At 42.5% G+C, this 24670-nt stretch overlaps 1 protein-coding gene across 1 annotated transcript in view; it reads left to right on the forward strand.

The window, feature by feature from the left end:
- DOCK2 (dedicator of cytokinesis 2) overlaps nucleotides 1-24670 on the forward strand; it is a 418491-nt gene that overhangs the window by 93027 nt on the left and 300794 nt on the right. The window contains exons 23-25 of the mRNA XM_035014007.1: nucleotides 12150-12258; nucleotides 21917-21987; nucleotides 24019-24125. Coding sequence (XP_034869898.1) covers nucleotides 12150-12258; nucleotides 21917-21987; nucleotides 24019-24125 — 287 coding nt within the window. The remainder of the gene's footprint in view (nucleotides 1-12149; nucleotides 12259-21916; nucleotides 21988-24018; nucleotides 24126-24670) is intronic.

The raw sequence follows: 24670 nt of genomic DNA on the forward strand, positions 1-24670 counted from the left end.
AGAAGTTTTCCCGGATATAGACCTTTAGCACCTTTTTTTTTTTTTTTTTTATGATCACCTGTTAAGGTTAGCTGTCAGTTTTACTGTTGCTCCTTTATTGGCATTCTGTTCTCTTCTCTCTGGTGGCTTTTAAGATCACCTCTCTGTCTTTGATGTTCTGCACTTTCACCATGATTTACTTAAGAATCAGTTTGTTTATACAGCTAGAAGTTTGTTTTCCTGAATCTGGAGTTTGGTATTTTTAATACCAGTTTCCGCCCCCTCCCCCAAAAAAACATTCTCACTCATTCTTCTTTTTTTTTTTTTTTAAGATTTATTTATTTTAGAGAGAGAGAGAGAGAGAGCTGCGTTTGGGCAGGAGGGGCAGTGGGAGAGGGAAAGAGAGTCTTAAGCAGATTCCATGTTGAGCACAGAGCCTGACGTGGGGCCCAATCTCACTACCTGAGATCACCTGAGTGGAAACCAAGAGTTGGATGCTTAACCAACTGCACCATCCAGGTGCCCCAATTATTCTTTTTAATATATGCATTTTTCCTATATATTCTATTATTTTTCTGAAATGTCAACTAATGTATGTTAGACCTCATATTCTCCATGTCTCATAAACTCTCATTATTTCTATCTTTTTTTGTTTGTTTGTTTTGGGGGATTCATTCTGGCTAATTTCTTTGAATTTGTTTTTCAGTTCACTAATTTCTCTCTTAGCTATGTCTAATAGGCCATTTAACTCATTGACTGAGTTTTTAATTTTGATTATTGGACTATTTTCAGAGATTCCATTAGTTCTTACTCAGATATAATTTTTCATTTTTATAATTTTTGTTTCTTAATCATATTTTAAAGCATCCTTTTTCTATTTTGAAGCATATTAAATATGAGATTTTATATTCTTTGAATTATAATTCTTTATAATTTCAGTAGGGTGAGTCTTTGTGGGTCTGATTTTGCTGTCTCCATTTTGGGTGATCATGATTCCTGGGCATTTTGTCGTTATTTTTTTAAAGCTAACTTTCTTTAGAACCTTATCTGTTGTTATATATTTTTAGTCTTGAAATAAAGTTTTTATTTTCCTCCAAAGAAAATGGGAGCACTACAACCAGAGAACCCTTTAAGTTAAAATTTCTGTTTGTGGATCCAGGCAAGGAACATGAATATGGAAAAACAAAAACAAACAAACAAAAACATGAACAAAAGAAAATCCAGGTGAGGACTGGCTCATGGTTCAGAAATCTCAATGGAAATGTGTTTTCCTTTTCCATCCAGCACTGAGGAGTGGGTAGTTTCTTCACTGCTCCCTTTTATGCAATAGATTTACTTCTCACCCTCCTTTATAAGAAGCCAGAACAATTTGGGATACCAGCTTTATGCAAGGGTCTCCAAAAAGCAGGCCGTAGGATTGATCTCATTCCTTCCATTCCCCAAGCAGTCACCTAAATGGAAGTTTAAGGACACTAAGGTTGAGCAAATGCCTTGAGGGCAGAAGCTGGTTTTATTGCTCTGTAAGTACCCAGAATCTCCCTTTTGCCTGGTGTTTCTCCTCTGTGGTTTCTTTACTTTTCTGATAGTTTACCAACTCATTTTGGAAAATCCAGCTTTGGTAGTCATTTTTACTGAGAGGTTTTCCAGGGCATTTTGTCCACCATACCACACTGTTGGAAATGGAAGTCTTTAAATTTTACTGCAGTTAGAATGATCTTTCCACAGTTCAAACCTGATCTGGGTGCTCACCTTCTTGAAATCCTCCAATTTGTACTCATTGCTCTGAGAATGAAGATAAAACTGCACATGACCTGCGAGGGTCTGTGGGGGTTGGCTTCTGCTCCCCACCTGTCTCCTCTCACCTGACTCACCCAGATTTCCCCCACTCTAGATTCTGGGGTCTTCATTCAGTCCCTCTGACCCACTCGGCTCTCTTCTGCTGTAAGACCTGTGTGGTAGCTTTCCTGGAAGTGGAATGCCCTTCCCTCTCCTTCTCTTCCAGTTTTCTCTTACTCTTTTCTTTTTTTTTTTTTTTCAATTTTAGAAGATTTTATTTATTTATGTGACAGAGAGAGACACAATGAGAGAGGGAACACAAGCAGGGGGAGTGGGAGAGGGAGAAGCAGGCTTCCCACTGATCAGGGAGCCTGATGCAGGGCTCAATCCCAGGACCCTGGGACCATGACCTGAGCTGAAGGCAGACGCTTAATGACTGAGCCACGCAGGTGCCCCATCTCTTACTCTTTTCCTGGGTCACCTAAAGCATTGGTTCCTTGGGGAACCTGGCCCTGTATTTGCAAACTAAGTCAAATCTCTTCAGATTTTCATTGCCCATGTATTTTGTCTTTCAAGTATGATCACACACACACACACACACACACACGTTGACCTACTATCTTCCAGTCACTGTGCTATGAAGGAATTTATAACAGAAATAAAAATTGACACCCAAATATGTATCACAGTTGCCGTTCTTACTAACTGACAGATCATCTCAGGATCTGGAAATCTAGAGATGGTAAATAGCTTTTCATGACACAGGTGTCTCTCGACTCTTTTTAGAATTGCCCTTAGAGTCTACAACTTCTGAAAGGCCTTTCACTCAGCATTTATTCTTCTTTATATTCAGCACCAACACATGTTTCATGCATGCTGGGCTCTAAAACTTGGTTCTTGTTTTAAGCCCTTGAGTTGATAATTAAAGTTTCTATCTAGTTGAAATATTTGTCTAATGGTAGAGGTTTAGTTTGCATTGGCAATCAAGTGTTTACCAAACAAGTATTTATTAAGTAGCCAGTAGACAATTCTGCTAGGCACTGGAAATACGACAATCAATTGGACAGACACAGACCTAGTTTTCATGGGATTTTATAGTCTAGCTGGGAAAGTCATTTATGTCATTAAGCAGATAGTCTCATGGGTGCATGTGAAATGTAGGGAGGCTCCCTAAAGGCTTGGAATAAGGAGGTTAAATCTCATCATGGGGTCAGAGAGGCATGTGGCGGAAGGAGTGCCCACATCCTGGAGGAAGTGCCATCTAAGCTGTGACCTGAATGATGAGTAGGAATTGCAAGTGAAGAGAAGGAGGGTGTAACTGGTGAAAATAAAGCTGGAAGGAGGTCCCTGAGATAGTAGGGAGCTTGACTCAATTGAGCTGTAGAAAGGCCAAGGTGGCTGGAATTCAGTGATGAATGGAGTAGCAGGAGATCACCTGGAGGGATAGGAAGGGGTAGATCTCCAAGTCCTTGAAGGTCAGGCCATGGCATCTGGACATTATTCTGAGGAAAATGGGGAGCTATTACAGGATTTTGAACAGAGAATGATATGACACTTTTGTTTTTAAAATGCTCCCTCAGACCATTGTGTAGAAAATGGATTGAAAGGGGGTCTGAGTGAAGGAAGAGAGGTGGGTTCAGAAACCCCTAACAGAGTAGGAAACCTGGGGTTCATTATCCTTCTCAGGAAGCCACAAGACTGCAAGGACAAAGTTCAGATGCTCCTGGCATGACCACAGTTTAGAGTAATAATAACTTGACATTTCTTGGGCAGTTGTCTCTCTAGCTGCAGTCCATGCCAGGAACCAGGAGGTAGGTGAAAAATCAGCATTTAGATTCTGTAATTGTAGAGGGAAAACTGCCTCTAGTTGTCTGACCTTGTGCTAGATCCCTTGGCTGCAGCCCTACTTCCCTTGATGAAAACAAGAGAATTCAGGAAAGACTTTGGGGAAAAAGATTATTGTAGAAAGGAGCTGGAAGGCAAGAAACATTCACCCCAGAGGAAGAGTAGATATCTTTTTTGAAAATTAAATATAACATTTACTCGTTTAAAAAATCATAATATAACATAGAATTGTATAAGGGGACTGTTGACATACACAATCTCTTTTCTAAGAGGTAATAAAATTATCAATTTGCATATAGATTTCCAGATTTTTACTAAGGGTGTGTATGTGTCTATGTGTGTGTGTAATCATTCTGTAACTTAATTTTTTCTGTTATCATTTAAGATATTATAGACACTTCCTAGGTCACTAAAAAACTGAAAGAAGAAATGGTCAGAGAAGCAGTCAAACCTAATTTCTTCTCAGTACCTGAACTTTTAGAGCAACTGGGCCTAAAAAGAAAATGCTAGAAAGACTGTACTGAATATTAGTTTCTCTTTCAAGTAAATGATGCAATCTATATTTTTCTTTATATGTCTTGGAACCCTGGGATGGGGGCAGTGGGAGGGAATGTGTGTGTGTGTGTGTGTGTGTGTGTTTCTGTTTAGGAGCATTGTTTTGGGAGCACTCAATTTCTAATTATATTGAGAGAAAAACCCTGAATACCATTTTTCATGCTAATGGAGAAATTTACTTAAGTGCAGAATTATGCAACTGAGTTCTTCTTTCAAATTACATAAAGCCTGCGGCTCCTCTCAGTAGAATGAAGAATGGCTGGGGCACACATCACACTCTATTCATAACTTAGAGTTCTTTTCAAGGCTTTTGCCTGTGTCTTATTAGCTACTTACTATTAATTTATTGCACAGGGTTGCTGTATTTTAAAGTAAAGTGAATGTTTTGGATGGATTGTTTTCTTTCATTTCTTCCATGTTGTTAACTTCTATTTTTTTGTTTAGGTTGTTTATGCTTCCACCTGAGGCAGTTTTTCTTCAGTGACAGCATTAATTTTTGTATGTTCATCCTAGACATTTTTCAAAACAGGATCCCCACATATTGAGTGTCTTTTCTTCTCTCATCTGTAAATCATTCTTCCCTGGGGTGATTTACAGGAGGAAGACTGTTTACTGAAACTTCTTTGCAGTTTGCCCTAAGGGGGGATTCCTCTTCAAATGTCAGACTCTGGAAAAGTAACATTTAGAGGAGAAATAATTCTGTTATTGACAAAAGGGTTGACACCAGGAACTGGTCTGAGCCCTCTGCCTCTTGGCTGCTTCTCTCAATTAGATGAAGTCTAGTTGACTTCTGGGCCACCAGGCTACTTGACAATTCACACAGGCAACATGGTAGTTATACTAGTCCTTCCTTGCATGGTCCCTTTCAAACTTGGCTCTGCTCTTTCTCTTCTAACAGAATAATGCCTTATGTTTCAACTTTGTTACCCTTCAAAAGAGAATTTCTCTGGTCACTGTTGAGCTGGACGGCTCACTCTAGATTCACTGGATCAAAATTCTTTGTCTTAATCTGCAATTCCAGATTCCTTTTGGGTTTCTAGACTTTGGTGTTGGGGGAAGGGGTCGGGATGGTGACAATGACCATGCAGGAAAGGGGTGAATCAGGAAGAGGGCCCTCTCTTTCATGAATCCTTTCCAGCCCTATTGCTTTGACTTAAATGTGCCTGCTGAGTGCACTCAAGTGTTTCTTTCTGTAAATAGGATCAATAAATGCAAGGATGATTTTCAGACAATTATTCTTCATCCCAAGTTGGAGTAGGGTGTGAGAAAGACAGAAAGAGGGGGGAGAGGGAGCAAGAGGGGGGAAGAGAGAGAGAGAGAAAGAAGGGGAGAGAGAGAGGGAGAGGAAGGAGGGAGAGAGGGGGAGAGAGAGAGGCAGAGAGGCAGGCAGGTTTGGTCTTAGAATGTTGTGATTTTTCCAAGTAATCACTCTTCTGAAACCACAAATGGCTTAATGGTTCTTTTTGTAAAGTCACTAATTTACACCTACTCTAATAGAGCAGATTATTGGCTTGAGGATAGGAAAACCAGCTGTCACCTTGGATTTAGAGCTTGAACAGAAAAAAGTTAGAGCCCACCATTTAGCTTCCCTGGACAATCCTGTAACATCATCCCCTGGGCAAATGATGCTTTCCTACTCATCCTGACTTGTTCCAGTTCCTGGCAATTGGCTATTACTTTGCTTTGTCCTCTGGAGGTAGCATTGCCTAGTGCTTAAGAGTGAAATTTGGAACCAGACACACTCAGACTTAAATTCTCACTCTGCCTTTTACAAGTTGGGTGACCTTGTGCGGTTAGCATAGTGCCTGGTACATAGCAAAGGCTTAGTAAGTAGCAGCTATTAGTAGTAGTAGTAGTCTTAGTAGCCAAGGGAGGAATAATAAGGCTGCATAGCTGAAGATGACTATTAATACTATCTAGTTCAGATGCCATTAGAACTAGCTGAACTGCTTTGAGTTCTGGATTCATAAGATATTTCTGTACAGCTGCATTGAAGGTGCTGAAGTTCATTCATTTAATACTTTATCATTAGTTGATGCATTTGTTTAAACTCCCTTTTGGTGTTCCAGGCCTATTGCTACGTGGATGTGGGGATATTATGACCGGGATAGCCGCGACTCTGCCTGCATGGAGCTTATCCTCCATGGAGGCAAGCAGGCAAGTGGTGGTGGTGAAGAACGAAGTATTCACACAGGGAGCCCTTAGTCACTGTGATAGTCTGCTTTAACGTTGTGAGGAGTGCACAGCATTCTTTAAAGAAATTCACTAAATAAGTGACCTCCCTTCCATAGTATTCCTCCAGTGCCTGACATCACATTTGGGGGTATCTCTTGACTTGTGTGGCAAAGTAGCAGAATGATATAGCATGACCTTATTGTTGAGTAATTTTGTCAGATCATAGAGGCATTTAAAATAGATATTTTATTTTAAAAACCTTCCAATTAATCTGGCCTTGCTCCCAGGCACTTGTGAAATGAGTCAGGTATGTGTCTCGCCAAGAGCAAATTTAGGTGAAGATGTGACCAGGTGAGGGAGACAAAGGAAAGCTGGGGCCCAGGCCTAATCCTGCAGGGCATTTATGGGACTGCTGGGGAGGAAGGAAGGAGAGCAGGACAAGCTGTGGGGGTGTAATGGGAGGGGGCTGCTGAGGGCAGAGAGGTGCCACCAGGTAGGCAGTCACCGTGATCACTGTCCACTAGAGCCCTTGTTCCCTCCTTTGCTCTTCTGTTCCTCTGGTTCATGCCTCTTTAATGTCTTTTCCTTTTTCTCATATGTAAACTATGAATAATAATAGTCTGTACCAAGTGAACTAATCCATGTGAAGAATTTAGCGCAGTGCCTCACCCTTAGGAAGTGCTCAATAATATATTAAACTTTTATTATCCAACTTTTCTCACTATGTGGCAATATGTAATTTACCTGCTGGCCTGCCTCATGATTTCTCTGGGAATGGGGACTGGCCTTACTCATATTTATCTACCCTGCAGTGCCTGGCATGCAGTAGGTGCCCAACACATTGTATTTGTCTTTATGAAGATGCTGGGTTTTTTTCCCTTCAAAATGCTTATGAAGCTCTAGAAGAAAATTATGGTACTGTATAACAATAGCTAGCATTTATTTAGTGTTTACTATGTGCTAAGCACTGTGCTGGTTGCTTTGCATGCATTATTTGCTTGTAGGACCACCTTATGGGGCTAATATCATTTTACTAATGAGAAAACTGAGCCATAGAGAGACTAAGAAACTTAGCCAAAGCCACCAAATGGTAAGTGTCAGAGCAGAGTTTGGAACCCACACAATCTTACCTAAATTTCTGTATTGCCTTAAAGAGGTAGGGAAGAAATCAGGAGGATGCCTGTGAATGTGGCTCAGAGGAGCCGGAAGTGGCCAAGGCATAGAAAACAAAACAGGCCTGGTGTGCCTGGAAACCCACCGCCCCTGGATTCTAAAGTGAATCTTCCTGCTATCTTTCCAAGCCTGAGGATGCCTTGGTTAGATTCTGCTCCCCTGAGCTGCTGGCCTGAGATTGGCATCTCCATTTTAGGCTGGGGCTTTATGTACCTGCATGGAAGAGGAGGTGCAAAGCATTGTACTCGCCATATGGGGCCCCATTTGCATTTAGTGAGTGCTCAGCTGTGCACAGTGTCTCCTTAATGAATCACATGCAAGCAGAGCATCGCTATATTTATCCAAGCCCTGGGAGTTGAGTGCTTGCTGGGCTTGGGCTCACATGCCCCAGAACAGCGCCTCGCAGGTTGTTCCAGTTTTGTTTGTGGTCAGGGCCTTCGGGCCCTTCAGTAATTCCTTCCCTGGCAGGAGCGGCTGGTTTCTGAAGCATCTTTCTAGGCATGCTGAAGCCAAAAAAAAAGGTTTCCCTCCTGAAGCTCTAAGAGACCAAGTGCTAAAAAAGAACCTTGAAACCACGTCTGCCGTGCCCTTGACTTCAAGGCCACACTTAAAGCCTTGCAGATAGATGACGCATTTTTTTTTTTTTCTCTTCCAGCTTCTCAGGAGAGGCCCTACAGTGCTGAATGGGCCCCATCATCAGTTTATTTCTTGCATGTAATCTAAAACCCTTATGTATTTTATTTGCCTTAGTCACTCCTTCCTGGAAATACTCCTTTTATTTATATGTGCTCAGATGAGAGAGCTTCCCAGTATGATCACTTCTGTGCTTGGGAATCAACAACGACAATAAGAATAGTAGCTGATATTTACTTAACACTTATTAGGTGCCAGCTATAATATTAAACACTTGAAAGACATTATCTCACTTTCTCCTACCTCAAAATCACCCTTTGAGTGAGCATTATATCTCCATTTTGTCAGTAAGGAAGGTAAAGAGTCCAAGGCTGCGCAGTCAGTATACAGAGGAGTCTGGTTAGAGAGCAAAGCCCTTTACACTAAATAGCTGTTTGCACCACTTCTCCTGCCCAACTGCGTTCAATTTCTCCAGCTCTTCTTCCCATTTCTACCAAGTAAAACCCCAGGCTTAAAAATTCTCTCTCTCTCTCTCTCTCTCACACACACACACATGCACACACACACGACCACACCCACATTTGCTAAGTAAGACTGCAACAACTTTGCTTAATGATGTAGTCACTGTTAAATGCAAGCCATTTCCCTACAGAACTGTTTTTTTAATCTTTGATGAAACTTAGGCAGGTGTAGAATATTTTTCCTTCCCTGGACTAGAGTGTGATGTTTAGGTACTTCACTTGTGACATGAGTAATAAGGAGTAGTTTGGATCCCCACTGAGGCAGATGTCCCTGAGCTTGGCCTCCTGGGATCTGTGTCTTCTGCCCTCCCCTGTTAGAGTCTCAGAGCACAGAAGGAGAAGAGTGCCAAGTTCTGGTTTAAGCCATAGCACTGGCACAGTCTGTGACTAGAGCAAATCAGATTTTTCTTAGTGGTAGAAATTAAATTCAGTTTCTTATAAAGTTTAAAGTTGAGTGCATAGCCCGGACTTGGTCTCATAGCCTAAATATCTCTTTTCTTTCCTACCTCAGTCAAATAACATTTAAAAGATGTCAGTGAAGCCAAGTCACTTGCCCACTCTGGTCCTCGGTTTCTTCTGTATAATGGGAAGCATGGGCTAGATGTTCACTGGCCTTCCCCATAGCTCTTGGTTTAGAACTCCAGCGGGCAGCAGGAAGAAACCCACCCCAACCTGCAGAGCTCTGACCAGACAGGGCTGCAACAAATCCAACCAGAGCTAGTTTAAGAAAAAAAGGAATTTATTGGAAAGATACTTGTGCAGCTCATACAATCCAAAAAGAGTTAAAAAACCACACAGAGAAGTTGGGAACCAGGGCAACCTCAGGGATCTCTTTATCAGGAGTTCATGAACATTCCCCTGGAGTGCTGCCATTAAGATGAACCCCAATAAAGCCCATTTTTATGTTTCTGTGTTAAAAAAAAATACAAATTCCGGGGAGAGAGCCACCAAAAGACCATTCAGTTATGGAAGGTGGGGGGTGGGTAGGGTAAAACAATAGGAAAAAGCTGCTGAAGGCCATTCTCGTAGGTTTCACAAGTGGTTCCCAAGAAGAGGACCGGGTGGGAATCCTACCCCCTTCCCCATGCAAATACACTAATAAGTATGCCTTACAGAGAAAGTCCGTAGGTATGTAAATAATGATGACTCTATCATGGGCAGCCATGTCTGGGTGTTAAATGTTGAGTGGGAAACACTATAGACCATAATAGGGATTGTGAGATCGCTTAGTAGACGTTTTCAGGCAGCTGTGGCTAGTGGAAAGAGTAACAGATTTCAAGGCAAAAGGCTTGGGGGATGGACCATCCATTAGCTTAGCTTTGGGCACAAAGAAAAACTAAACAATGTCATCTCTTGGGGAAACCACCACCACTTTGAATTAGGATCCTGCCTTCCTCTCTACCAGATCTGGTCTCATAGTTTGAACTTTGATGGGCTTTGGGCAAGTTTCAACCTCTCCGGAGTTTTCTGTGTCCTTATCTCTGAAGTGGGAATGATAGTAATATTCCTATAATTACCAACAAAACGACAGTTAACGTTTGCTGGCACAAGGCATATGCTGAGCACTTCACGTGTGAGCTGGTCTCTTCACAGTACTTGGGCACAGTGCTGTTATGGCCTAAGTTTTGTAGATGAGGAACCGGGGCTTGTGGGAATGAAGAGAGGCAGTAAAGCATGGAGCAAAGTGCTGCACAAAGTGATCGAGAGGGTGGGCGCAGGAGCCGGATGGCCAGGTATGAGTGGCTCTAACACTTCCGGGTGTGGAGTCCCTGGGCATGTTGCTTGAGTTTGATCACTCTGTAAAATGGGGATAATGATAGGGCCCACCATAGTGTGGTCGTGAGGGTAAATGATTTAGTACGTATGCAGACAGTGCCTGGGGCCGAGCAGTGTGCAACAACATCTGCTGTCATTAATAAGGTTTTCCGTTAGTACGGGGCAAAGTGGAGGTTGGAGACCCAGAGCTGATGGCCTCTAAAACACATTGTCTATGGCTGACATCTCTGTGCTGACAGGACAAGAAGGCTCAGAAGGGAGGAGTTTAAGAGAGGGGCGAGGGCACAAGGGAGGGAGAAGGAGAGAGAGCTGCTTCAGGACTCTTGGCTCCTCTCACAGTTTGTCTCTATGACCTTGAACTAGATACCCAGAAAGTCAGAGCAATCACTGGGTCCTTGTAATTGATTGGAACATTCAGTACGGGCTTTCTCTTAAGCTTCTGACCTCAGGGGGGCTTTAGGAAGCTGTCAGGAAAAAAGAGAAGACAGGCAGAGAGTGACTAACATACAGAGAGAAAGATGGGGTCAGAAAGAAGAAAAGCAGAGATGAACATAGTGACCCAGAGAGACAGAGAGTAAATAATACTCACAAGCAGATAAGCAGACACATGTTTAAAGACAGAGAAAGGCAATAGAAGAGAAGCAGAATGAAGAGAAAAGAGGGGTGGGGGATGGGTGGGAATTCAGTGCAGACAGCACGTGATGGACTGCCCTTTCTGTGGTTGATGGAGCAAACAGACCGGTAAAGTGCTGACAGCTTTATCTAAGGAAAGCACCTTCCCCCACAGCCGCAGCAAGTGGCGTCCGACTGTGGAGGGCAGTGACAGGGACGCTCTTTATCTGAACTGGAGACAGGAGCACTCTTCTCTGTATTTCACGCCGGATGCCACAGATTAGCCTGAAGATTTTTCACGGTCGGTGATAAAGCCTTGTTTGGAGAGGCCTAGGGCTGAACGACACTCCAAGGCCGGGCCAGGAGGGCCATAAGCCTTAGGAACCTGGAGACAAATTTTATATGAGGGGATGGTTTCTATAAAAAGTTGCATGTATATATTCGTGCTGGCCTTGAAAATCTCTGCAAGAATATCCATCCAAATGTTAACAATCCCTAATCTCGAGGTAGGATTAATGAGGAGTCTCACTTTGTAAGTAATGTGTTTCTGTTATGTTGGCATTTTTGACAGTAACAATATAGGGCCTTTATAAAAAAGAGGAACAAAGTTTCAACTAGGTGATAAGCACACTCCTTGAAATGAGAGGGCCGGGGACACAGTGGCCCCTGACATGGAACAGGCAAGTACATATTTGTCTGATAAGCAGGCAATGGCTAAGTGGAAGGGCGGCAGACTTGAAAATATTTCTCCTTGATTCTTCCCAGAGACTTTGGAAATCTGGTGACCACAATCTCCCTTCTGATTCTTGCAGAAGGGTGAAATTATGAATGTCTCCTCGGCTTGGACGAGTTTCATTCCTTTGAGATTCTTCAGGGTTTAAAAAAAAAAGGCAGGAGTCAGTGGGAGGGTATCTGTTCTGTGCGTGGACCGAGGTTTTCCTGCGAGTGAATGATGGCTGGAAACACTGCTGGCTCAGCATCCCGGCGCTGAAGTCCCTGTCTCCCACCCCTCACTCTTAATCTTAAATGAAGTTTGTGGCTGCACACACTTTCAAAGGTATTGCCTATAGGCTTGAGAAATGACCTAGATGTGTCTTCTTTCAGGCTTTATGAAGGCAAAGAACAGATGGAGTTTGAAGAATCCATGAGACGGCTCTTTGAATCCATCAACAACCTGATGAAAAGTCAATATAAAACAACCATCCTTTTGCAGGTTGGTTTACACTACAAAAAAAAAAAAAAAAAAAATCTCTTTTCCTTTGGTCATCCGATAAATACCAGCATGGTGAGATAATGTCTACTTTTGCTTGAATATGTAACCCTGTCTTAATTGAAGGCCTGGGCTGACCACATGGTACAAGGATCATGAACACCAAGGAAAGCACATTTATTGTTTGTTTCCTGTGAGGGTAACAGTGCCTCTTTTTAAATAACTCTGAAGCTTTTGCTACCTGGAAGGAAATAGGTCAAACCTGATCCACTTCTAATGGTGACAGTGGTGGGGCGTCTGGATGGCTGAGTCAGTTAAGCGTCCAACTCTTGATCTCAGCTGGCATCCTGATCTCAGGATTGTGAGTTCAGACCCCGCAATGAGTTCAGACCCCGCGCAGCATGGAGCCTGCTTAAAAAGAAAAATAATGACGGTAACAGTGGTTAAGGTGGCAGTCTCTTAAATCCTCTACTTTTGATTCTCAGCACCATAAGCTCAGATCCCCTTTTGGGGTTAGAGTCTCCTCAATAAACAGGAAATACTTTGGAGAGAGGTCCTCTAATTTATGGTTCATGATGCTAATGTACAAACTCTATAGATCTTTGAGAAACCTTGAGTCCCACCCCAAGTTTGAGCAAGAGTTTAGCAGCACAGAGGCTGAATGAAGAGGCTGTTTCAGGGAAGACTTCCTAACTTTCACAGGATTGACTGGTAAGTGTGCAGGAAGGGCTGCCTCATGCCATATGAATAGGAAACAAATGCATTTATTGAAACCAGAGAGTTAACACAGATTACTTGTTCTTCTTTTGATCAGAGTTATCCTTTTAGTTGCTAATCTAAGTATCTGCTGTGCCTGAGATCACCCAGCCGCAGGCTGGAATGGGTGAGGTGCTAGTGTCCAGTTAGAACGAAGGTGAGGAGGCAGAAGCAGAAGTCTGTCTAGGCAGCGTCCACTGTTGATGCCATGGGTTCCCAACTTTGCACATCAGAATCTCTTGGGGATCTTTAATAAATTCTGATGCCTGGTTACCGCCACCAGACATTCTAATCTAATCAGTATGGAGTGTGACCAGGGTAAGGGGAGTTTAAAAAACTCCCTGCTGTGAAGCAAAGTTCAGGAATCACTCGGCTAGTTGCTTCTTTTGATTGAACAAATGTTGGCGACCTCTGTGTGTGTGTGTGTTTGCATGTGTATGTGTGTGTGTGTGTGTGTGTGTAGAGGGGGGCTTTGTCTAGTTCACCAATGTATCCTCAGCACTTTGAACAGTCCTGATACATAGCTGATGCTTAATAAATATCTGTTGAACGAATGACTCTCAGGATAGGTGTGCAGATCTCCGTTTCATAGATGAGGACATTGAAGCTCAGAGTTGATACCACTTTGTCAGGCTCCACTGCAGTCAAGGGTATGGCTGGCGTCCAGATCTCCTCCTGCCTGGCTCTGAAGACCGTGCTCTGAGCTGCTACATTACCCTGTTCTTTACACTATACATTTAGCACCTGCTGGAGATAAGACTGTTTTCTTTGGGATGAGTCTTACTGTTTTCACCTTCCCTCCCCTGTTGTTGTTGTTGTTGTTGTTGTTGTTGTTGTTGTTGTTTTAAGTCTTCCCTCATCCTTTTACGAACCTTCATTATTTTACAACAAAGGGAATAACAGGAGCAGGGGACAGCATGAAGAAATGTGATAAGAGCTGGAGCCTGTCACCCTGCCTGTATCATATTAGAAGCAGCTGAGCTTCCAGGGAGAGGTGTGAGGTTGTTCTGTGAGGGCTGAGGTTGACTGGTTGCAAAGGGAGAGGCTGCAGCATGGAGTCCGTTCTGAAATAGCTCCAAGGAAGCTGAAGTACGAAAGCAGAAATGCCAGACAAATGAAGGAAGACAGTTGGTGGGGAGGAGAAAGGAGCAGATGCTTCAGAGAGATAGAGGTGCCAGGAGAGAGACAGACCACTGACCTTGAGAAAGCCGGAGGGAGGCAGCTCTCATAGAGCCACTTTTTCTAATTTCAGCACCTATTTCCCGGTGATGAGCTACATGTACCTTGGGGGAAGGGACAAAGGGACAGAGGGAATAAGAAAGGGCAGAAAGAAAGGAGGAGAAAGAAAGGAAGCTACAAAGCAAAGAGCCGGTGAGCATCGTGGCACTGAGGAGACATGGATGTTCTTCTTGCTCAGCTGTATGACCGTAGGCTCGTCATTTAACTTTTCACAGTCTGTTTCCTCATCTGTAAGACTTCACTGTGATCAAATAAACACTGTCTACGAAAGAGCAGATTGTAAAATGCAATGCAAATGCAGAGAACTAATGTGATTATTATGGTCTGGGTATAAGCCTTTTTACTCAAGTTCTTACTGTCTGGGAAACTATGTTAGAAATGCTTTATTTTCCCTGGGATTTGGGCCAGGTTATGCTGGTTTCTCCTCACGGATTTCCACCCGAGAGTCTTCAAAAGGGACTTCTTCTCCTTTTTAATTTGCTCTGAGGGCCAAATTTAGCTTCCAGGATTTACATAAATCAATAATACTTTCTACCTATGTCTATGGTTGCTGAAAATTTGTCAAAGAAGGATATAGCCTTATCCAAATATGGGAAGCAACAACCTTTGAAGATTTAATGCCGTTTTAAGGTGTGATGTGTGGGCTGATGAGGGGAGAGGGGTCAAGGCCATGTAATGTTAGCAAGCTCCATTCTTGAACTTTGGCATTTGCTACTGGAGAGAGACCTCGGTGGGAATTAGGCATCCACACTTGGGCATGTAACATTGGGCAAATTGCTTCAGTTTTCTGGACCTCTGTTTATCCTTTTATGAAATGGAAAGCCTAATGTCTAATTTAGAGGAAATATTGAGAAGATTAAATAAAGCAATGTATATAAAGGGAGAAATATAGGGCCTATTACATATTTCAATTTAAATAGTTTTAGCCATTTATACCTCTCCCTTCTTTACCTCATCATTAAAACAGAAGTTTTTGGAGCATTTTCCTAGAGTAGGAGGGGTTATTTATATTCCTAACCTCGTCACATGAGGCTGAACAGTTTTAGGACGATTGGTTATTCAGCTAGATCAGGAAACATAAATACAAATTTCAGGGAGAATAAACCCACAAGAACTGACTGTATGGGGGGAAAAAAAGGGATGACAAATAGTATAGGATGACTGGAGTCCTGATTCTGAGCCTGCATGGGGTATAGTGGGAGAGAGTGCTGTGATCTATTAGTAGTGTCTGCCATAAGTTTTGGGTAAGAACGCCAATGAGTGCAACTTTACACCTCCAGCTGGGTAGCAGCTGATGGTGGAAACCCTCATTCATGCCTGCTTTAATTTAGTGTTGAGCAGATCTGGTTCAATCAATTTCGGCTGTGTCCATTGTGAGTTCTGGGATCTCATCAAGTTATTTCTCATTTCTAAGACTCATCCGGTGTTTGTGAATTGCTTCCTGTGGTTTCCTTATTGTTCAGAGTTGGCATGACAGCAGCTCGCTCAAAACTATGGAGAATTAAAAACCAGCAATTCAAAGAAGGTAGAAGATCATTAAAAATGCCTTCCATTGATTGAGTACCTACCATGTGCCAGGCATGAAGCTGGGCTCTTCACATACAGTGTTTTTCATCCTTCCAGAGATTTGCAAGGAATCACTGTCTTCAGCATCCACAGGAGGCTCATAAAGTTAAATAATTCATCCCAAATTATACCTATCCACAGTGGTGGAGCTAGGTTTTGAAAGTACCCAGGTCTCTTGACTCCAAAGTTAGTGTTCTCCCCACCACAAGGAATGGATTAGGACAGGGGTTTCCATGTATTTTCAGTAACAGGCCATAAGCTTAGAAGTCCCTGTGTGTGCCAGCCCTGTGAGCATTTTTGATAAAACTGATGGTAGGTTGAGAGGATCAAAATCAGACATGAGTGAACTGGATGTAGCTCAAATGTGAGGAAAGGGCATTTGGTGACATTAGGCAGACCCATTTGTCCCATTCTCCTTTAGGTCCAGGGTTCATCACACTGCTCCAATTTGATGGTATGAGTGAAAATAAATGAACAGCATGTATTGAATGGTATGCTCCCTTGGCCACTGTGATTGTCATACAGGGTAATAATGCCACTAGAGTGTCCAGAAGGGCAGAGTCTGTCTTTTGTATCCCCAGTATCTGAACCAGCGGCTGCCACTTAGTAGGTACTCGAATATTTTTTGGCTAAACAAATGAAACAATGAATACCAGCTTCCGCTGTTTTGCGTTTTAGCATTTATTATGTATCACACATTAGGCTGAAAGCTTCACATATATTGTTAGCTCATTTGATTTTTATAACAACCTTATTAGGCAAATACTCTTCTTATCTCTACTTTACAGATGAGGAAATGGAAGCTTAGCAAGGCTGAGTAACTTAACCACAACTAAGAAGGGGCAGGTCTGGGATTTGAATCCAGACTGTGTAAGTCCAGAGTTTGTGCTCCTAATCACCACTGAACAAAGCATAGTTTCATGAAAGACCCAAGTCTTTCCTGCAGAATGTCAAATGGATAAGTAATAAGCAACAGTAAGCAATAATAAAGAAGGATAGATGTTCGGTCCATACTCATGAAGGCAAGCTAATTAAGGATGCCTTTTTCTTTCCTCTCTTTTTATTGTTTATTGGTATAAATTGTTCAAGTGTCCAACTAAAGGAAGAAAGTAGTCTATTCTTGCGAAGGGGCCCTCAGGCTGTAGGCTGAATTCCCAAAGTAGGAGAAATGTAACTTACTATTTAAATTGTCCCTTTCTCAACCATATACCCCATACTTAGGGGTAATGTTTGGGGAGGATGGATTCAGTGGTGGGGAGGATGAAATTTGTTTCAGTGAGGCTGTTGTAGGCATACTGATAACTAACATTTAATCTTCACATTGGCCTTAAATTAGGTAGCTTTGTTTCCTTCATTCTCCTGGTGAGAAAACGAGAACACAGCGTTAACCTGCTCAAGGCAACATAGATAAAAGTGATCCACAGGGACTTGACTCAGACAGTCAGCCTCTCCAGCCAGCCATTTGGAAACAATGAACTCCCCTGCCCCCACCAAGCCATGGGGGCCAGCATAATATTGGCTTACACAAAGTATGGAGACATATGTATTCTGGAATGTGTTGGCCTGTCTTTCCTTCTCTTTCCCTGAAAGATTGGTGAGGAGGCTGACTGTCCTGAGAGAGCTGCGTGTATTGTCCTTAGGGACGGCGCCATATCTCTAAGGAAGCTGTCCTCTTCTGGTCATGCTGTGGTGCATTTCTATGACATTGTCCAGTTTCCATGGACCTTGACCAGCCAGTGCTTGGTGAAAATAAAAGGACTGAAAATTGGTGGGATGGAAATACCGTCTGTGCTCTTGAATGAGGAAGATGTCTAGAGCTCTTGTAAAACCTTGCATCACCACAAGACATGCTCTTTTTGGCTAAAATTCTGTCTACTGGCATTTGTGCAGTTCACTCTTACTCCGTTTGGAGGGGGAGGGAGCCTGGAAACAAAGAACAAGTCCCCTTTGAGTTTGAGGGAGTGTTTGGTTTGATTTTTGTTGTTATTTTTAAATAGTTGTTGTTTTCTAGCAGCCCAGGATTATCAATTCTGGGGAAGTCCATCTGGATAACAATCATCTCAAGTGTCCTCCCATGACTTATCCCTGGGTCAGTGAAACCAATGTTGCTTGGTTTGGATCTGGCTCTCTTCTTGAGGTTGAAACTAGCCTTTGAGAGGGGTCCAGAGTTGGTGATTAATCTGGGAAATCCTCTCTTGGTGCCACATGGTAAGCTAATTACTAAGTTGACAAATGTTTTCCTGGTGTCCATTCTTACAAACCCTGATACATGTGGTGAGGAAGATCCTTAACTGAGGAGATGTCAGAAAAACTGTACCTTCTTTTCAAAAATTATCCTCATAAAGAGGAGAAAGTTCTTTTTCTCCTTCTTTCCCCAAATCAGCCTTCTTTCCCCTATTGAATCCTTTCCTTAAAGCAGGGTGGGCAGTAGCCAGACACACTGGCTAGGGCCAAGTTGGACAGAATCAGGTACAAATTCTTACTATGCTGCATCTTAGCTGTGTGGCTTCTGGCAAATTACTTCACCTCTCTGTGCCATAGTTTCCTTGCTGGTAAAATGGGATGACAGGATCTATTCATAGAGTGGTTGTAAAGTGCAGTGAGGTCATGCATGTAAGGCATTTGACACGCTTAAAGTTTCCAATAATGGTTGTTATTTTAAAACCCTATAATTAATAATCCTATTATATACCTTTATATACATACACATACATAAACTTATCTGTGTATGTTTTTCTTAAATATTATATATAATATAGGAATATATACTATGGAATGAAAATAGTAACATGACAATATTATTTTATGTATAAAAGTAGTATTAATGAGAGTAAAAATTACATCAGCAGTAAAGCAACTTAGTTCCCAAGAGGCCAATAGGTCTAGAAAGCCAAGCTGTTTCTAGTTTCCAGGCCTTAGAAACATGCAACAAATGGAGGTCCCCAGGGGGTCTTATGGCTGAGCTGCTCTGCCTTCCGGGGGAGCTTGCTGGTTGCACCTGCTGAACCTACCTGCTATCACTCCACTCACGTGGGTAAGAGCCGTGTGAAGGGGAGAACTATGGACAGGAGCCCTGGGGCCAGTGCTTCAGACTTTCTGGGTCAGAGGTGGGCTGTCCTTGTTGGAAAAGAAAACCACAGACCTGCCACTTCACTGTGAGGCCACCTGGACCAGATGGAGGTTTAATATTCTCCAGTTGAGTTGATAACACCCTCTGAGTCTCGGGGTGACAGCTACTTAGTTTGGTTTACTTTATTGCCAGCCCAGAGCTGAGAAGCTGGGAAGATTGGCTCCTTCTGGAACAGCCCTTGTCCCAGCCCCGTCGAACCCCTCCTCACTATCCGCTGAAGCATTTTAAGCGTGTGTGTCAGTGTAGGAGTCCTGGTGACTGCTGTCTGGCAGCATAGCCTCAAAGCCCTGGGATGGCATGCAGCCTGCCTGTGAAAGCCAGTAACTTGCTGTGGACAATGAAGTCCCGGCTTTCGCAACTTGCTGAGGGCTCAGTTTCTGTTTTTGTCCTCTCCCTTTGGTCTTAATTCTGATGAGTACATATCATACTTTGTCCAGGTGCTGGGGAGGGAGGGCGGGTGTTTGAGAGATGGAATAAGGTGAAATTCAGCACACGCACCTTGGGGGGCCTACTATGTGCTGGTCATTACAATAGATACATGATAGACTTTATTTCACATTACTCCCCTTTCCCCCACGTGAAGATGCTGAGGCTCAGGGTGTGAAGAAATGGGCCTTGGCCCATGCAGGTGCTAGGTGGAGCACTGTGGTTCTTGCCCAGGTCCCCCGGGGCCCAGAGCTCTATGTTCGTTGGTCTAAGAGTGAATGGAGAAACAGTTTGCTGGGAGTGTTTGGACCAGTCTTTTTTAGGGCATATGCCTCAGCATAGAGCATATCTTTAGAATTTAGACATGGTAAATAGGTATTCCAATTGAGAAAGTGCAGCCTGCTGATGTGTTTGATTTGACTAGCACAGTGTTAGAACAGGTAAACAAGAATGACTCAATTCTTTTTTTTTTTTTTTAAAGATTTTATTTATTTGACAGAGACACAACGAGAGAGGGAACACAAGCAGGGGGAGTGGGAGAGGGAGAAGCAGGCTTCCCGTGGAGCATCGAGCCCGATGTGGGGCTCGATTCCAGGACCCTGGGATCATGACCTGAGCCGAAGGCAGTCGCTCAACCAACTGAGCCACCCAGGCACCCCAAGAATGACTCAATTCTTTAGAGAGAGTGTGGGTTCCATGCACCTCCTTACTTCCCACAGGCCCAGACTCATCCCATTCATTCTTTTCTTTTGCTTGCCCAGCCTTTCAGGCTTCTGTTTTTGCTACATCTGTTTGGTGCTTCCTGATAAAAATGGCCCCTGACCAAATAGGTTGGAATGCACTGGATACTGTAACTGCTTAGAAGAATGTTACAGTGTGTCTTAGCATATTAAAATTCTGAAAAGTTCTGTAATTAAAAGAAAAAAAAAGGTCACTGGTTTATTTTTTCTTAAACCAGAGTTTCCCCGAATTATTTTATTGCAAAGCGCCTTTTACCTCACAGGATACCTACCTAACATCAAAGAACAAGGGTGTCTCAATAGAGCATCAGCTTTGGAATCTTGTTATTTCTTGTCATCTTGATTTGAAAGAATAAAAAATAAATTCCTAGACACAAAATCCAATAACTATAAAGTCTGACAAACCTGACAACATACAGATTAAAGTTCTTCTGTGCAGTGAAAGATACGGTAAACAAAGCTAAAAGACAAGCAGTAAACAATAGGACAAGCAAGAGGAAATTCTTCCAAATCGTGTTACTGCAAAGTGGTAAATTTTCTATGAAAACAGTATTTCCTTTGTAGGACTGACATAAGGTTTAACAAGATAATCTATTAGGTGTTTGATGTCTGCCCCACTGAAAGTTCTCAGAGGATAGTCATAATTATTATTTATGTTAACTAGAAGCTCAGTTGTATATGGTTAGAAATAAGATTTTCTTGGGCACCTGGGTGGCTCAGTTGGTTGGGCGACTGCCTTCGGCTCAGGTCATGATCCCGGGGTCCTGGGATCGAGTCCCACATCGGGCTCCCAGCTCGGCGGGGAGCCTGCCTCTCCCTCTGACCCTCTCCTCTCTCATGCTGTTTCTCTCTTGCTCGCTCTCCAATAAATAAATAAATAAAATCTTAAAAAAAAAAAAAGAAGATTTTCTTTAAGAAAGAAATTTTCAATATTTTTATTTTGATCTGATTACAAAAGGGTGATTGATACATGTTGACTATGGAACACTTAGAATATAGAGAAAAATAAAAAAGAAGAATTTTAAATGCATCCTTCCACTAGATGCTTAGGTATTATTTTCCAGCCATGTGGCTTATAACTCCTTCTGTAGTAGCTGTAGGTACTCCGCTGCTTTGCAAAGGATGCTGTGATGCAGGGGATTGGGTGGGTCTCATACCTCTGAATGCATTAGTCAATTTACACAGAGAAAAAAAACAGGCCACCACAATGCGCAGCTAGTACACTAACCCAGCTAGTGATCAAAAACATGCCCACCATTGTTGACAAATTGGCCAGGGAGAGAAAATATGAATAACTCAGTCCAAGCTGTCCTTGCCGCCCACAAAACAATTCAAACACACCATCCATCTCCCAATAATGATTGAAGTTACCATTTAGCAGGTACCCAAAACATGCCTGGCTCTCTGTCGGATGGCTCATGCATGTGATTTTTAATTTTTCCAATCAAAATAGGTATTATTTTCCCTATTTTACAGTTAAGGACATTGAAACATCAGAGAGGTTAAGTGTTTTGTCCAAAACCACATGGTTACTAGGAGTAAAACCAAAATTTGACAGCAGGTGTCTAACTTTGAAGTCTGTGATCATCATACACATTACTGCCTCCTTGAAGATACAAGAAGTTGTGGCTCACTTTCGTCATCACAGAAGTGCATGCTAATGTTTCAGTGTGCATACGGAGTCTTGAACCTCTGCAGGAGTCAGGGTCATTTTCCCTTGATCCCTCTCATGTTGCAAAGTATCCTTACCATGTGGAGTTGTTGGATGTGGGCATCCCTCATGTTGGTTTCACTTTCCACCTAGGTGGCGGCTTTGAAATACATCCCATCTGTCCTCCATGATGTGGAAACCGTCTTTGATGCAAAGTTACTCAGGTGAGAGCTGACCATGTACTTTCCTGGGCTCTGGTGGCAGGTGAGGGGTTCTGAGGGAGGGAGAGGAGGAGTGCTTTTGTGGGGGATTCTGCATGGGTACTCAGAGCTGGGGTGGGGAGGGCACATGGTTAGGAACTTGGTGTACATGTTTAGGAACTTGGTGTAGGGCTTCCATTGTCAGATTTTTACATTCCGGTTTTTATTTTGCCAGACTTTGGTGAAAACCAACATAAAATAAAGATCCTTCTTTGATGACACAAATGATACAGAATGCAAACATGTGGGTTAAAGAGCTGATAGTTGGTGTGAATGTTGCCATCTCATTTGGGCTTGAAGTTTATTTTGGGGTCCCAGTCTGTGTCCTGTATGGACTGTAGAGAACAACCTCCAGTCACTTACAGGAATAATAGAGAGATAGGCTCCCTTTTGCCTTCTTCTTTACCCCATTTCTCTCATGAGATGAACACATTAGTTTAAAGTAATTGTGCTGTTAGAATAGAGGCCTCTACACCAGATATGGCCTTTCCTTCTTTTTCCTAAATTCATTTAAGTTCCAAGATAACATATAGAAGATTTTATTTTATTATTATTATTATTATTTTTAAAGATTTTATTTGTTTATTTGCTAGAGAGAGTGACAGTATAAGCAGGGGGAGTGGCAGGCAGAGGGAGAAGCAGGCTCCCCACCGAGCAAGGAGCCTGATGTGGGACTCGATCCCAGGACCCTGGGATCATGACCTGAGCCGAAGGCAGATGCTTAACCGACTGAGCCACCCAGGCATCCCAATTTTAAAAACTTTTTCTATTGAGATGTTTTTAGATCCAGAAAAGAGTTGCAAAGATACTATACATATGCCTTTCACCCAACTTCCCTTAATAAGTTCAAACTTTACTTAGCTATGGCATAGTCATCAAAACTGAGATGTGAACATCACTATAATTCTATTCACTGCACTCCAGACATGATTTGGATCTTGTCAGTGTTTTCAACTCATGGCCTTTTTGTCTTCACACCAAGATTTCTGCTGGCTTCTTTTCATCCTGCTAGTCTCAAACTAAACGGTATCTTCTCAGAGGAGCTACCGCTGAATACTGTAAATCAATTCAGTTCCTCCCCAGCCCCTACACCATTACATTCTAATACAACTCCCTATTTCTTGTCTTCATTGCACATGTCCTCTCATATTGATTTGTTTGCCTCTGTGTTGCGTGCCGACCTCCATGAGAATGTAAGTTCCTTGCCGACTGGGACCACGTCTGTTCCTATTGTATCCCCACTGTTGTGCACATTGCCTGTCACACATCAAATAGATGCTTAACAAGTACTTGAAGGAATGAGTGAACACAATGAGCTGATTTTGGAAAGCTTGACAGGGGCTATAATTCTGTTTCAGTGGTGTTTTTATGTTCACTCTATCGGGGAAGAACTATCTCCTTTATCATGTCCCAAACTGCTTCTAACCCACAATTTTTCATAGCTTTTTTTTTTTTTTAAATTAAGGACCCTTTTGATCTTAAGACTTATAAGGCATTACTAACTATAAAACATCAGTAAATAAAGTGGTATGGTAACAAAGTCAGAACTTGGTTTCAAATCTTTGTTTTTTGAGCCCCCTAGCTGTGCAACCTTGGGAAAGCTAGTTAACCTTTCTGAACCTTAGGTTTTCCACTTGTAAATTGGGATAAGTATTGTAGCTACCTCATAGAGTCATGAGGTTTAGATGACATTACAGATGTAAAGTGCCAAGCATGTGTCTGATATACAAAAGAGCTCAGGGTTATTGGTATTATTTTCAAGTTTTCACATCTCTTCGAATGTTATTAGGAGTCAACACTAACACCAACTACACAAAGGCTTATTATGCATCTGATGCTTTGCCAGGATTTGGTGGCGGGGGGGCGGCAAGGGAGCAAGTTGTATGTTATTTCTGCCTCCACAGGGCTGGCAGTCTGGGCATGGATTGTAAGTGCCAGGATATGGGAAGCACTGATTTAACTGGCCCTCTGTACTCCTGTTTTTCCTGCCCTCAGCCAACTCCTATATGAGTTCTACACCTGCATCCCCCCTGTGAAACTCCAGAAGCAGAAAGTCCAATCCATGAATGAGATAGTCCAGAGCAACCTCTTTAAGAAGCAAGGTGAGTGCCAAGCATCCTGGCGGGGTGGGTGGTGCCAGAAACCACACGATGTACTTCACGTGCTCAGTAGGCCAGAACAACTCACTGGTGACTCAAATGTTGCTTCTGCAGTAACTCCCTTGGTCTGAATAAATGCGAAAAGTAAAAAGTGGCTGACAACTTCAGCTATCAGAATCTAAACTGATTTTAAGAAGCTTAGGTTGCATTGTTTGCTCCTCCTCAGAGAGTTTAATGAGGTGGTAAATTTGGAGTCCTACACTTTAGGTCATTCTGCTATGAGGTTTTTCCCCTACATGGTTTATATGTACATACATGTCTTCGACTTGAGCGGAAGTAGGTGAAGTTTCTTTTGGTAGAAAGAACGTGTCACAGAGAAGTTCTCAAAGTTTCTAAAGTGAAAGAATAAATTAGAGAGCTAATGCAGATTCCCATGACCCATCTCAGAGATTCTGATTGAGTAGGAATTTGGATCCATGTTGTTTCATTACCTTTCAAAAGTAATTTACATTTTTCAAAATGAAAACAAAACAAACCCCTCTCTAATT

The sequence above is a fragment of the Mirounga leonina genome, unplaced genomic scaffold (genome assembly GCF_011800145.1).
Source record: "Mirounga leonina isolate KUSES-001 unplaced genomic scaffold, KU_Mleo_1.0 Mir_104, whole genome shotgun sequence".
NCBI lineage: Eukaryota > Metazoa > Chordata > Mammalia > Carnivora > Phocidae > Mirounga > Mirounga leonina.